The 15,389-nt window shown below is 45.6% G+C and overlaps 1 protein-coding gene across 1 annotated transcript in view; it reads right to left on the reverse strand.

Annotated features, from left to right (window-relative positions):
- The window catches only part of LANCL2 (LanC like glutathione S-transferase 2), a 43,796-nt gene that overhangs the window by 8,533 nt on the left and 19,874 nt on the right, over nucleotides 1-15,389 (reverse strand). The window contains exons 3-7 of the mRNA XM_074146262.1: nucleotides 13,897-14,104; nucleotides 11,580-11,727; nucleotides 10,925-11,071; nucleotides 6,476-6,658; nucleotides 2,857-3,033 (exon numbers count right to left, since the gene is read on the reverse strand). Of these exons, the coding sequence (XP_074002363.1) occupies nucleotides 2,857-3,033; nucleotides 6,476-6,658; nucleotides 10,925-11,071; nucleotides 11,580-11,727; nucleotides 13,897-14,104 (863 nt within the window). The remainder of the gene's footprint in view (nucleotides 1-2,856; nucleotides 3,034-6,475; nucleotides 6,659-10,924; nucleotides 11,072-11,579; nucleotides 11,728-13,896; nucleotides 14,105-15,389) is intronic.

The following is a 15,389-nucleotide window of genomic DNA, read 5'->3' on the forward strand; positions in this document are numbered from 1 at the left end:
AGGAGGATAAGGGGTGGCATCTCCTCCCTTCTTCCCTCCGCTCTCTTCTGTTGAAATCTTTATCGGGGGATGGATTTTTCTTCTCTTGGTCGGGGTGTGTGCGTGTGTGTGAATGTCTTGAGGAAACCCAGCAAAAAACCACACGAACACAAACATTGTGGTCCACACTGTCACTGAGAACTGATGAAACATTTTTGGGCCCCCCCACGAGTACAAATCTTCAAACCAAGGTTTAGTTTTCCACGTAATCTTGTTTTACGTGTGCAGACAGAACATGTTTATGGCATGTTTCTAAACCACAACCAATTCTTGCAACATCCCCATCTTATTGCACACAAGCCCGTATTGCTGCTGCCAGCCTGGGAAGTGCAACAGAGATTAAAAAACAATTTAAAAACCTCAGGCTATTGAAGCACAACCATCGTTTACAAGTTCACAGCTTCAGCACAACTCACACATCCAGTGAGCCACGCTAATATCTTTGTTAAACCAAGGGGAAAAAATAAAGAAATCTTCTAGCAGGAAAACATCTGCCGTTATTTGTCACATAGGCTGGCCACGCTTGCTATCTGCAGTGGTTTAATCCCAACACCGAGTGGCCCAGGGCTCAGATGCTCTCTGTTGCCTGCAGCCCAGGATGCCACATCGCCTTTCTCCTCTCACAGGCAGGCCAGCTAGGACTGGCTCAGCCTCCTGGGAGCCTGTCTGATAATGCCGGAGAAAAGCTGCGAAGCCGAAAGCCAGAAGCACAAACCAGGGGTCTCTTTGAGCCACAGCCTTTCAAGCTCTTCTGGTTCATTCGTGAAACGGTTTCACGGCTCCCAAGAGATAATTCCTGGGATTCCTGGCCAAGCTTCCTTCCCCTGGGCCTCATGTTTTTGGTGTGAGCAAGCACCCTGGGAGGGGAGCCACCTGGTTCTCTCAGGTACATGCCTTTAGGTACCAACGTAACCGCATGTTTGCTTCCCTGCGCGCAAAGAGAAAAGATTTCAAGAATGCCAGACAAGCAAATTCCTCTGCCCGCTCCAAGATTTCCCCTGCAACAGTCTGAAGGGCCTGAGTGAATGCTGGAGGTGCTAAAACACAGAATGGCTGCAAATACGCTGCCAGACCTGCTGGGCACCTCCAGCAAAGAGTCTTTGGCCACTGTGCCACGTTTTCCTTCTCAAAGGGATTTCAGGTACGTAATTGAGTCTCTTCCTTCTTTGGCTTTGAAGCAGATATGCTTGCTTTCCTCTAGCTAGGTATGTGTCCCGGTTTGAAGTAAAACCGAACCAATTTTCTGTTCTGTAACTTTATATCCTAGCCAGGCCTCCTCTAACTCTCTGAAATTAACGGCACATTGTGGAGAAAACTGCTCGTTCTCAGAATGATCAGCCCAATGTTTGTGCTCCACGCCAAGGGATGGTGAGCAGAGAGGCCCTTGCTTATACTTACTGCCATAACAACCAAGGGCAGCCCATTTCATTATTTGCCCCCTTAGAGGGTCAGAAACGGAAAAAACGTAGAGGGGTCACATCGGTGGGGAGGAGGGGACAGGAGAGGTGACCCAAACCTGACCAACTGGGCTATTCCATCCCATCTGCCCCACGCTCAGTATAAAAGCTGAGGGATCAAAGGGTCAGGCCCCTTCCTGCGATGGCCGACGTCCAGAGAGGACTCTGTCTGTTCATCTGCCTTTGATCCCGATCCATGTGTTCCTAACTCCAGAGCTGGAATCCAGTTCCCATTCGTCACTGAGTCCAGTCTGGGACTTCCCCAGTGCCTGCCGGTGACGTGACTGTCATCCTGGGAGCTTGATACGGTTTTGTATATACTGTACCTATTTCATTATTTTCTTCTTTATTTTTATTTTAATATTAATTCTTCATTAAAGTAGTTTAGTTCATTCTAAACTTCTGAATCTCCTTATCTCTTTCTCCTCCTCTCTCCTCTTTTTGGGGGGGAGGAGGGGGGAAAGGGCCATCTGTCGGTCCGGTTTTGGTAAATTCGGCCAAAACCGCAACAGTATGGAAGAACGTCAGGGCTCTCTTGGGCCAGAAATGCAGCACCACCAGGAGCTGCGAAAGCTGCACAGAGCCACAGAAGATGTACTAGCATGGAGGATGACGGGGAGAGCCCAACACCAATGCCTGCTTGATGCTGTGGCTCACACATCAGCAGTAGCTAAATAGCTACGTATGAAATACGAAACCTAATATCCATTAATTAAGCTAAAAAAACCCCAACCAACAAACCAAACAAAGCACAAGCCTTACGAGATGAGGAAACAGAGGCTGAGAAAGCCTTCCCCTTGGGGTAACTGCTAGCATTAACAGAGCTGACAGCAGAACCCGGATGATTCCAGTGGAAAAATTTTGAGTGCGTCTTTCTCTGCAATTTGTATTAATGAAAAAAAAGTATCTAAGTGAGCAATTTAATAACTGCAATTCAGAGCTCTAAAAGCCCCAAACAGGCACTAGTCTGTAAACAAATAATTACAGAAGACTAGAAACAATATCGCTTGAGGAGCTGAGGGCGACAGTGGATGTCTCAATGGAATAATTAGCACCACATACCATTAGTCTGTTATTGTTCAGGCAGACTGACTTTCAGGCTCTTAATTTCTTTCGAACACGTGTTTAGTTCAGAGCATTTGTGCGTTTCACTCTGCGTATTAGACGGTGCGTGCCCCACGTACGCAGCCGAAGGGGTGAGTCAAGGGGAGCAAGTGATGGGACACTGTTGTCCCACCAGCTGCACAGCTAGCCAGCTCCAGCTCTAGCACACAACAGCCTACTCTGATCACAGTTTACTCCTGCCACGGGTGTTACGTGAAAGGGAACAGTAATTTTGTGAGGATGCTGCAGAGCTCACCTTGCAAGCTCGGTAGAGGTACTTTTTGTCCTGAGTTAGGTTATAGAGAGACAAGAAGGAGTAGCCATTGCCAGCAGTACCATGGCAGATCCCGTATCCTTTTCTCAATAAACCTCTCTGCCAGATGACATCGCTACAATCCATCGCATCTTTCAAGTATTTATCCTCTTTAAAAGTCTGTGGAATGAAAACAGAATAAACACATATAAATTGAAGTATTAATGTACTAAAGTACATCTCTTCCTTCTGTTTCACTGTCGGTGTGAGAGCTTTTCCATATATAATTTATTTTGAATTTTAATAATCCATTCATCATAGACTCGCCTTTCTTTTCTTACTAAGTTGTTTCTCCTTTCCCTGCATGGAAGGAGAAAGAACTTCTCGAGTTTTGCTTCTGAAATTAGGACCCCAAAGGAAAAACCCGAGTTCAAGGCCCTTGGGTCTACGACCTAGAATCTATTTGAAGGGTACCTGGTCTTTTTCGCTTCTCCCCTCCGTTCCCAAACCACAACATCATTTGATTTGAAATACAGAAATGTACTAATTACCTCCAAGAAGTGTAAGAACAGAATACTGGCCATCAAATCTGGGCCTAAAGGGCTAGATCCTGGTCTTCCTGAGTAATTCTTCCTGGTTACTCACCATCTGCCTTCAATTCCGTGTGAAAAATGCACAAGAATATCTCTTTGCGTAGCACAAGGCTATGCAAGTAGGAACACTCACAAGTACAAGTAGGAACACTCCATTACCTTGATTAGTATTTCTATCGTAAACACTCACAAGCACTAGCCAGTTTGGGCAAAGGACCAATTTTGTGAAGTTTATTGCAACTAAAGTGCGTTTTGGACACAGAGAGCCCATCAAGAGAGCAGAAAACAAAAGCAAATAATTTACTTGACCACCAGACTTCCACCTTTATAAGGCTACTTTTTTGCTCCCCTTTGCCTAAGTCAGTCTACAGATTAATAAAGACCCCAAAAAAACCCAATTAAAAATGGTAACTGATGCACTGCTGTAGCCTTAGTCCTTTAGAGACAGCATCCCCTGCCAGGCTATTTAATAAGGTCATAGAAGCAATTAACATGCAAGATCCTTAAATCCACAAGCTTGATAAAGAAAGTCCCTCTCTCTGAACAGGGTTTATCAGCTACTTAGCTGTAACATTTCAAATTAAGGGCTGGCAACAGCACTTGATTTCCAGGACAAACACTTCTGTCTGTTGTTGTAAGTCCCTGTGCTTGGTATGGAAGCAGGGCAGCAAAACAAACTCCCATTTTTCTTATTGCTTCTTCAAAAGCGATAGGACCCAGGGAACTACAGGGCAATTAGTCTCACCTCTGTCCCTGGGAAAATAATGGAGAGACTCGTTCTGGATGTCATCTCCAAACACATTCAAGATGAATAAGTTATTGGAAGTGGTCAACACGGGTTTACCAGGGGTAAATCATGCTTGACCAATGTGATAGCCTTCTGTGACGTTATAACTGGATGGCTGGATGAGGGGAGAGCAGCAGATGTCATCTACCTTGACTTCAGCAAGGCTTTTGACACTGTCTCCCATAACATCCTCATTAGAAAATTAAGGAAGTGTGGGCTAGGTGAGGGGGCAGTGAGGTGGATTGAGAGCTGGCTGTGTGACAGAACTCAGAGGGTTGGAATTAATGGAGCAGGGTCAAGTTGGAGGCCTGTAACCAGCGGTGTCCCCCAGGGGTCAATACTCAGCCCAGTCCTGTTCAACATGCTCATCAATGACCTGGACGAGGGGACAGAGTGTATCCTCAGCAAGTTCGCTGATGATACCAAACTGGGAGGGCTGGCCGACACTCCAGAGGGCTTGTGCCGCCATCCAGCATGACCTGGACAGGCTGGAGAGCTGGGCAGAGAAGAACCTAATGAGGTTCAACAAGGGCAAATGTAGGGTCCTGCACCTGGGGAAGAAGAACCCCAGGCACCAATATAGGTTAGGGATGGATCTTCTGGAAAGCACTACTGAGGAGAAGGATCTGGGAGTCCTTGGGGACAGCAAACTTTCCATGAGCCAGCAATGTGCCCTTGTTGCCAAGAGGGCCAATGGGATCCTGGGCTGCATAGGGAAGAGTGTGGCCAGTAGGTTGAGGGAGGTCATTCTCCCCCTCTACTCTGCACTGGTGAGGCCACAACTGGAATACTGTGTCCAGTTCTGGGCTCCCCAGTTCAAGAGAGACAGGGAACTACTGGAGAGAGTCCAACGTAGGGCAACACAGATGATTAAGGGACTGGAGCATCTCCCTGATGAGGAAAGGCTGAGAGAGCTGGGGCTCTTTAGCCTGGAGAAGAGAAGGCTGAGGGGAGACCTTGTCTATGTTTACAAGTACCTAAAGGGTGGGTTGGAGGAGGATGGAGCCGGACTCTTTTCAGTGGTTCCCAGTGACAGGAATGAGGGGCAACGGGCACAAGCTGGAACATGGGAAGTTCCATTCAAATATGAGGAAGAACTTCTTTCTGGTGAGGGTGCCAGAGCCCTGGAAGAGGCTGCCCAGGGAGGGTGTGGAGTCCCCTTCTCTGGAGATCTTCAAGACCCGCCTGGATGCAGTCCTGAGTGATGTGCTCTGGGCAACCCTGCTTTAGCAGGGGAGTTGGACTAGATGATCTCCAGGGGTCCCTTCCAACTCTGACAATTCCGTGATTCAAAAAGCGGAATATAAAAAGCAAAGCATCATATGCCCCATCACCTTAAACAAAAAAAAAGGTCAGAAAGGAGAACTTGGTTCTATCCTTCTTATCTCCTGCAAAACGTTTTGTGCCAGGAAAAGCATTGCATTGAGAAAGAAGAGGGGGAGAGGGTGGGAAGGGGTCCGTAGTGTTAATTCAGCCTCCTACCACAGTCCAAAGAAAAAGCAACTGTGACTACTGCGACGTTCAGCAACGCTGTGAGAGATTTACAGTTCATATTTCAGGTAGCTGCATGAGTAACTATTCCATAAACCGAGCCTGCTTTTCATCAGCCCACCCAGAGGCCAAGCAGGGAATCTGCCAAGGAGGGCTGTCAAAAGCAAGAATCAATTTGCATAAGTTTAATTAAATGGCACACTTTCAAATGTCATGCAAATCAGAAGTGCACAACAGGAGAGAGAGAGCAAACCTAGTTAAGGCTGGATAAGAGTGAACATTAGGCTTGTGGTAGCTCAGCGGTTATATTTATGCCCTAGAAGGGGCCTGGGATCTTTGCTCTGATGTTAAGTTCTCAAGAGCTATATCTTAATAACAGAGTAATTTATGGAAGACATTCTCTGGCAAGATACGTGAACCTACGCTTTTGAAAGCCAACATAATTCTTCAAACTCTTGGGACAAAAATTCAAAGAATTTAGGTCAATGTTCCCACACCCAGGACTCCAATACCAAAATTGCTTAACTACACAGCTCTTCTCCAAGAAAGCCTAAAGTCTAGTAACTACTAGCACTCTGAGAAGCAATTTTACCCACTTATTTCCTCTTTACACCTCTTTTGAGATTTTTAGATGCCTAGCCTAGGGTTCTGGTTTGAAAGCCTAGATCTAGAAAGATGTAAAATGCAAGCCTTTACAACCTTAACGTGTCTCTCTGTAGAAAGAGGTTTATATGAACACAGAATGATTCACCTTATAAGCTTGCATGAGCATGTGGATGACTCCGGGGGCACCGTGGCACCAGTGAACCAGTCTGTCAGTCTCGTTGCTCAGTGACGACGGGTAGTTCCCAGATCTGAATTTTTTATGACGCACATAGTCAATGCTTGGCTTCACCAGCTCTGCCAGGGTCTCCTGGTCCACATTTGCAATTGGCTAAAGAAAACATTTAAAAAAACAAACAAACAAAAAAAAACCCAAAAAAACAAAAAACAAACCACCATCAAAACCCTAAACAGAAGTAGCAACAAATTGTGTAACAACATTAATTCTATGATCTATTTTCAAGTATCCCACTTATGTGCCCTTGATCCAAATACTCTGAATCACTTCATACAGTTTTAATTAATGTCTGCTCACAATACCCTTGTGAAGTGCATTTTTACAGCTACTGTGGGAACAGAGAAATTGGGGCACCAAGTTGTTATCTGTCTTACTGCAGGTGACACAGAAAGACTATGGAAGAACTGAGAATAGAATATGGATATGGAGACTCCCAGGCCTCTCTTTATACCTTAAAACAGAGAGAACACTTACAGGAGGAAGATGGTTTTATATTGCTCATGATACACACTTAAAACACAATGGGTTACCCCTCCTATTTCCAAATAAATGAAGAAGAGTGTATGCAGTGGCACACCTGGCAAAAGTTTATGAAGGTTAAAGTTTTCCATCACGAAAAAAAACCTCCCAGAAGCTACGGGCTACAAATCTGCATTTCCAATTTCAGAAGCAACAGCTGCTTCTCCAGGTAGCTAAACATCTTTGTACTACAAACTCATCCTTAGGTTGCCCTTCTGAATATTCTTTCTCATTTCTTCTATTTAGTTGATATCCTTGCCAAAAGGAGAATATATCCATCAACCTGCATGCTCCTGGTAAGTAAAGGTGTAGAAGCTGAGTATCTGTTGGGTCTGCAGTTGCTCTTTGTTGGCATCCCCTCCTCTGCCAGCCCATTTTATAGTATTTTCGTAACAGAGCTCTCTATTTTTATGCAGCTTACATGACTTTTGGAATTCCTGCAAGCTGTGGGAACAACTGTGGAAACTGGAGCCTAATAACTGAGCTTATTTTTTTAAATAACTTGTCTTTGTTGCTGACTCGATGTCATACGATTTCACTGTTTCCCACCACCTCCAGCACATTTGCGTTCAATAGGTGAGCACAGTCTCACAGCCAAATGAAGGAAGACTTTCAATAGCTGTATTTTCAGTAACTTGAAAAAAACCAAAAGTCTCTATTTCACCTTAGCCAGGAAAGCTTTGCCAGACTTCTACCTACCATGTCCTTCAACCTGACTCCACCTCTGCACTTTTCTGAGCGGAACAGAAACCTTCACGCTGCTAATCAGAATTAGGGCCTGAATACAGATCAGCTTATCGTGAAGAACTGCCCAGAGCTGATCAGCCCTCACTCAACACGGTGTCCTGTGGGGTAGAGAGGCTCTGGGGGGGCTCTGATTTCACGCTGCACCCCTGCAGCAGAAGGCAAAGCAGATGGGCACCAGCAATAAATGCCTTTGGTCTCGCGCTGTGCACGGCAAGGTAAATCCAAGAAGAGCAGAGCTCTTTACAAACCTCCTTCTCACCTTGTTCTTCTGAGAAGATCTGAGTACAGGAGAGTTCTTTGCGCAAGCTATTGAGGTCCCCAGCAAAAAAGTAACCTACAGGTATGTGTTCTGCCTCTCTGGCCAAGAGCAATGATACGCAAACACACATTTTTGCCTCAGGGTTAGGGAAAGGGGCTAGGATTAGAGATTCCCTAGCTTTCACTTCAGCATTCCCCCTCTACCTCCTGGATCACAGAATCACAGAATTTGCCAGATTTGGGGTTGGAAGGGACCTCTGGAGATCATCTAGTCCAACCCCCTGCCAAAGCAGGTCCACCCAGAGCAGGTTGCACAGGAACGGGTCCAGGTGGGTTTGGAATGTCTCCAGAGAAGGAGACTCCACCACCTCCCCGGGCAGCCTCTTCCAGGGCTCTGCCACCCTCAAATGAAAGAAGTTCCTCCTCATGTTTAGATGGAACTTTCTATGTTCAATTTTGTGCCCATTACCTCTTGTCTTGTCACTGGGCACCATTGAAAAAAGACTGGCCCCCTGGATGAGTTTTTAACACTGCTGAGCTCTTATTCTTCCAGCAGTCTTTTGTAAAGATAAATCCAGCAACACGTGTTTCCTCATAAAGGTGTACAGAAATGATGATCAGTGACCTTCACATCTAAGGTGCTATGCTGGACACCCTTTTTTTTGTTACCAACCAACCACTCACCAAACCACCTCCTGAAGCCTTTGCTGAAAATACAGAAAAGTTCTCCTCACTGGGCGTGGGAGGGATGGGGAAAGGATGGACTCCAATATGCCATCTTCTTCTGCAGTGGATGACTCAACTCTGCATGACTCACAATATTTAACGTACAGTGAAAAGACAGTAATCTAATGCTGCATAAACAATGGCTTTGTGGTAATTCTTAAAAGCAGCAATTACATGTAAAGAAAAAGATCGTTATGATTTTAACATGTAGACAGAGTAGCTTTTGCTTAAACCAAAAAGCACTTGTGCAATTATTTCTCCTATCAGCCTTGAATAGCAAATGAAGGATGAAGCCTTTAAACAGGATGTTTCAAAGGACTGGAGGTTTCTCAGAAAATCTAGCAAAGCCAGGGAAAGAAAAATGGAAGCCAGGAAGATGAGGGAGTTGAAAGGAAGCGGACCGCCTTGTTGAAGCAAGCAGGAAGTGAAGACCTGTTGGAGTGAGTCCAGAGGAGGGCCACGAGGATGATCAGAGGGCTGGAGCACCTCTCCTAGGAGGACAGGCTGAAAGAGCTGGGGTTGTTCAGCCTGGAGAAGAGAAGGCTCCAGAGAGACCTTACAGCAGCCTTCCAGTACCTGAAGGGAGCCTACAGGAGAGCTGGAGAGGGACTCTTTGTCAGGAAGCGGAGCAATAGGGCGAGGGGTAACGGTTTTAAACTGAAAGAGGGGAGATTTAGATGAGATCTCAGGAAGAAATTCTTTACTGTGAGGATGGTGAGACACAGCTTCCAGAGAAGCTGTGGCTGCCCCATCCCTGGAGGTGTTCAAGGCCAGGCTCGATGGCGCTTTGAGCAACCTGGTCTGGTGGGAGGTGTCCCTGCCCATGGTAGGGGGGTTGGAAGTGGATGGTCTTTAAGGTCCCTTCCAACTCTAACGGTTCTATGACTGTATGATAAGGACACAGTAAATCAGAGCAGCCTGAGGCCCCAGTGAGATGGTCACTGCAGAAGGTTGAGACATGCCTCCAGGTAGCAGAGCAGTAGCCGCTTCCACAGCAGAGTGAGCAGCTTTAGCCTGAGCTACCAGCGGAAGTGGTGTGAGCTAACGTGAAACAGATGGGGAGAAGTCACAGCATCTTCTGCAAATGAGGAACGGCTGAGCAGTGGCAACACCAAATACCAGCTCAGTCACTTTTGCAGTGAACGTTTGTATACAGCTTCAGGCTGCGAGGATGTACAACCCTTCCACACGCCTGAAGGAAAGACATTCTGCATGAGCTGATAAGAAAATTAACATTTACAAAGATGCCTACACTGGCAGCACCTTTAAAAACCAGCAACAGCTACAATGCAAATTTTGCAGCTCTATGGCCATATTCTATAATAAATCGTGATTCTGGCTCTTTTTCCAGATTGTACAACAGAAATAAGATACACAGATCTGTTTTGAAAAACTTCATAATCCTATTGGAGAATCTCAGGGCAGGCAGGAATGGATTTAAGTGTGGGAAAGAGGAGGTATACAGAAGAGAGAAATCTCAATCAGGACAACAGAAAGAGGAGAGCAAGGGTCATAAGCGCACTAAGGAACATCAGATTTTGGGGGGAGAAAAAAGGGGGATAAGGAAGAGGAAAAACGTTTAAAAAATAAAAGCATATTGAAGACTAATGTGCGATTGAGGATAGACTTCCAAAAGCTTCAAGACAGTGAGAAAAAAAAAAAGTCACCGGAGAAGAGAGAAAGAGCATAGAGGGCAGAAGGCATCAGTGGTGAGCTCATGTAAATATAGCAAAAAATCGAAGAGTGATGGATGGTGAGTAAGCGCGTATTTAGCTGGACTACCTGCAGGCACCAGAAGCAGCAAGTATGAGGATGAGGGAAGGCACCTCACTGTCTCTGCTGAGGACAGGAAACTTCAGCTCCTGGCACACCGGCGCTCTGAACTCAAGGGTTAATTCACATTAATGCAAGGATACCCCAGTCACAGTTTGCTGCTGCTGCCAGGGCCTGAGCTGGCATCTCTGCACAGCTCTGTGCTGCAGAGTCTATCCCCAAACGGTGAGACCCTGACCCAGCACAACACCACACGTGCATGAAAGCTGAAGATAAGATCTGCTGGCGCAAAACAAGAAATGGTGTTTCACCCCAGTCCACAGAAGATGCTCTTACCTGCATGAGCATGTAATAGATCCCAGCCACTCCATGGGCCACTCCAACGTATTGCTTCCTGTGCCACTGGTACAGCAGAGGACAACGGTCTGTCTTCCGCTCCTCCTTCGAAAAGTTTTTCCCCGACTCAATAATAGCATCTATTACCTAAGACAGACAATACACCAATTCAATTGGACTTGGCTGTTGAGGTAGAAATGGAATTTTTTCCTAAATGATGGAATCCCTTATATTTCCAAGAGTAGAAATTTAATATGTAAGTATTTCTAATCACTTTTTTCCAGGCCTGCCTTCTTTGGTTCTGGTATCTGCAGAACAGTCGTGCATCTTCCCCACACTGAATTCTCCTCCTTTTCACTGGAACACTTACACACTTCTGTATTAAGGTTTTCGGTAACAATTTCTCATCCTCAAATGCTCCAAAACTAGTTATGTAGTAGATCCGTTTCCATGGCTGGTCACGGACCTACCCGCACTGGCCGGTCTTAGTCCCAGGAAAGACGGAAAAGACTGGAGGGACGGAAGAGACTGAGTTCCCAGTTCTAGGTCCCTCTCCTCTCCAGCAACCCTCTTTCAATCCCTTCAGTTATGTGAAGGAGTGATTCCACTTCAACCTCACTGACACTGTGGCACTGGAGAGAGAAAAGCACCTTACCTCTTTGATAAGAGACTGTGGGACAGTGTCTGGACCGATTTCAGTATTCAGGTACAGCAAGGCATATAGATAACCTGCTCTGCCATAAAGCAGCTCATCTGGAAGTTCAGCATCTGTGCTTATGACTGTCCTTTGGAGCTGCAACAACCTGCATCAGACAAGGAAGGGGCGGGGGGGAGACAGAGCATCTTCTCTAGAAACCATTCTGGACCATGTATTGTACACCAGAAGCTGAAGCCCCACCACGTGCCCAGTCCAGCTGGCTGTCAGCTTCACACACAGGAGCTCTGCGGAGCTCAGCCATCCCTCACAGGCAACTCGGAGCCGGAGCCAGAGCCAGGTGAGTATCAGCGCAACTGTCAGGGTTTTGTGCCTACAGAAACAGATGTAGGGGTGCGGGGTGGGGGGGTCGGATGAGGCTGGAGAACTGCTCCAACAAATAGGGAGCACCACGCAGAGCCTCTGGGAATTTTACCTAAGGAAGGACCCTTAATTGGAGATGTGCAAGAGGAAAATAACAAAAACAAACAAAAGAACTCAACACCACCATTCGGCGCTCCCCCTCCCTAGACACCACCTTGTCTCAAATGTTCAGCAGCTCAGTTTTGAAAAGGGCACTGCTATTATGCACAATGTTTTGCTTGCCTTTAGCGATTTAAAAAAAAAAAACCCTTGGGCTGGCCATCACAACTCTCATATGCTCCAAAGAGACTCCCTGCTATTACTCCACCGGTCCACTTTAGAACTGAGGTGGAGCAGAGATCTGTTTTCCTGCCCACTCCTTCCCTGCCTCTTCCTATCTTTTGTGATTAAATTGGGAAGTAGATGAAACCATGGAGATGATCACATTTTAAACTGGGAGAGAGGGCAAGACAATCGAGATTAAGACTAAATTCAATTCCCAGATGCCCCCCAACAGCTATTACTCAGCAGAAATGTTAGGGCTACCATCATGTTGGAGCAAAAACACTGACTTCAAGGGCTTGTTTATGCTGTCACTGCTTAATACCAGGGAAAAGCCACTCCCAAAAAAAAGAAAAAAGAAATTTCTGTCTAAGTGTCCACTGTTAAGTTTTATTATTCAAGTCTAAAAATGGACAACTACAAGGTAACGAGTTAAAAGTGCAATGATAGATTATATATTGACATCTATAACATACCACTCAGCTGGTGTCATGAATATATTTGTAAACAAAAAAGAAAGCAAAGGAACAAATAATCAAAATAATCTCCTTGTCCTCCTCCTAGAAATGACTTCCCAAGCAGAGGCGAGGCGAAAAGATTTACTGCTAATCTCATTTTGCTATACTCATGCTTCATGCCTTAGAACACCACTGCTCTCCTAGCTGCATCCAAAATGACATGCCCAAGTTTACTGCTGGTTCTAAAAGCAAAAAAAAAAACCCCCAAAAAACCCAAACCTACCACCCATTTCAAAACTGAAATACTCATTCAGGAACAGCAGCAGAGCTTAATCACACGAGGGTTCCAGATTAGAAAGAGATCAATTCTATTTCCAAATATAAACCAGAATGGAGATGGGGACACAAGGCTAGTCCACAGATTCTGGCAGCCTGAGGCGTGCTGCCGGACTGCTAGCAGGGGAATTGCTGATTCCCAACACAAACCCCACAGGGCTCCAGCGCTTCCAGTCCTCACCAGGACAGCAATCAGCTCCCTGCCAGCAAAGGGACAATCAGTCCTCCGAGGAAACTCTACATCTAAATGGGGTTTCTCAAGACATTTGTTGCATTTAGATTACTTTGAAAGCCGCTGGAATTTTTTCAGGCTACCCTTCATACGCTCTGACCCAATTAAAGCCCTTGCCTTTGATGGTTCAGCAAATACCTCCTCTTTGTTTTATTAAATCTTTGTTAAATATCAATTTGATGTACCGTGTTTCTGCCTGGATGTTTCCAGAACCCTGCAGTGTACGTCTTTTGTAATGAAGCTACAATTAAGACCCACTCTTTAGAGGAAGCATCACACACTGCACAAGCACTACACACTGCCGCTGACAAGCGTGCGGCTTTTGTTAAATGTCACTTCAATGTGACAAAATCAAAACGTGCACGCACTACAGATATGCCCACGACATCCTGTTCTTACAGTGATAAAGGACTCAAGATAACCCGCTAAACACAAATCAAATGTAAGCCAGCTTTAAGAAAGATAAAGCCTATTTTGTATTCTTCTACCGAAAATATATCAGGGGAGAAAGTGTCTCCTGTCCTCCAAAACTCGCACTTGCTAATGTTACTGAACCAATGCTCTCTACAAATGAAGGGCACGGCTTTTTCCACCATCAACCACTTACTTGGCAACGCATTCTTTAGATTCACTGTCATTTTTCAGCTTGTGATAAACCACAGCCCCCACTGCCAGTGGCCCAGCGTCACCGCAGAGGAAAGTAACTCTTCTGCCGTTCAGATTGCGAAGGATTCTCTTCACATAATCCAGAGATCGCTGCAAATGGCTCTGGTTTTTGGTGACACGGTACAGTTGCAGATACAAGAGGGCAATACCTAGAACAACCATGTGAAAAAGAGATAGTTTCATTTACTTTTCCTTCTAAGTGTATCACATTCCCCTCTTCAGTGCCTCTGAACCGGTAACTCAAATGCGAGCAGGTATTTGGGAAATTAAAACATGTCAGTCATGGGTCCCCGCTTGTCCCCGCTCATACAATGGGACGGCATCAGGCCATCTATTTTGATTACATTTCAATTTAGATTGTGACAAAAATAATAATAATAATAAAAATGAATCAGACTCAAGACCAATGGTAGACTCACAATTTGCAGAGAATGAAGAAAATTCATGAAAGAGACACCAATGCATGGTGAAGAAATCGTAGAATCATAGATTGGTTAGAGTTGGAAGGGACCTTAAAGATCATCCAGTTCCAACCCCGTGCCATGGGCAGGGACACCTCCCACCAGACCACATTGCTCAAAGCCCCATCCAGCCTGGCCTTGAACCCCTCCAGGGATGGGGCATCCACAGCTTCTCTGGGCAACCTGTTCCAGTGTCTCACCACCCTCACAGCAAAGAATTTCTTTCTAGTATCTCATCTAAATCTCCCCTCTTCCAATTTAAAACTATTACCCCTTGTCCTAGCGCTCCACTCCCTGATAAATCACTGAAGACTCAAACACTTGGGCTAACAAGTGTATGTATGACCAAGTACATTGACTGTACAATACTCACCTATTATATGCAAGAAGTGACATAATTTCCATTTGATTTGTAAAAGGATCTCTTGATAAGTTTTTTCGTTCAACATGCCAAGTTTATTTATAACCCTTAAACGTATCTCACAACAGGATTATGAGCTTCTACAAATTAAGCTGGGTTGTAAAAGCCAGAAAGCAAACAAGTCCTCAGAGAATGCCAGAAGGTAATATCAAGCTTCACTCCATTAAACTCATTACATAGTTTTCTATTATAGAATCATAGAATGGTTAGAGTTGGAAGGGACCTTAAAGATCACTGAGTTCCAACCCCCTGCCATGGGCAGGGACACCTCCCACCAGACCAGGTTGCTCAAAGCCCCATCCAGCCTGGCCTTGAACCCCTCCAGGGATGGGGCATCCACAGCTTCTCTGGGCAACCTGTTCCAGTGTCTCACCACCCTCACAGCAAAGAATTTCTTTCTAGTATCTCATCTAAATCTCCCCTCTTCCAATTTAAAACCATTACCCCTTGTCCTGTCACTACACTCCCTGACAAAGAGTCCCTCTCCAGCTCTCCTGTAGCCCCCTTCAGATATTGGAAGGCTGCTATGAGGTCTCCCCAGAGCCTTCCCTT

This window comes from Numenius arquata, chromosome 4 (assembly GCF_964106895.1).
Source record: "Numenius arquata chromosome 4, bNumArq3.hap1.1, whole genome shotgun sequence".
Classification (NCBI taxonomy): Eukaryota; Metazoa; Chordata; class Aves; order Charadriiformes; family Scolopacidae; genus Numenius; species Numenius arquata.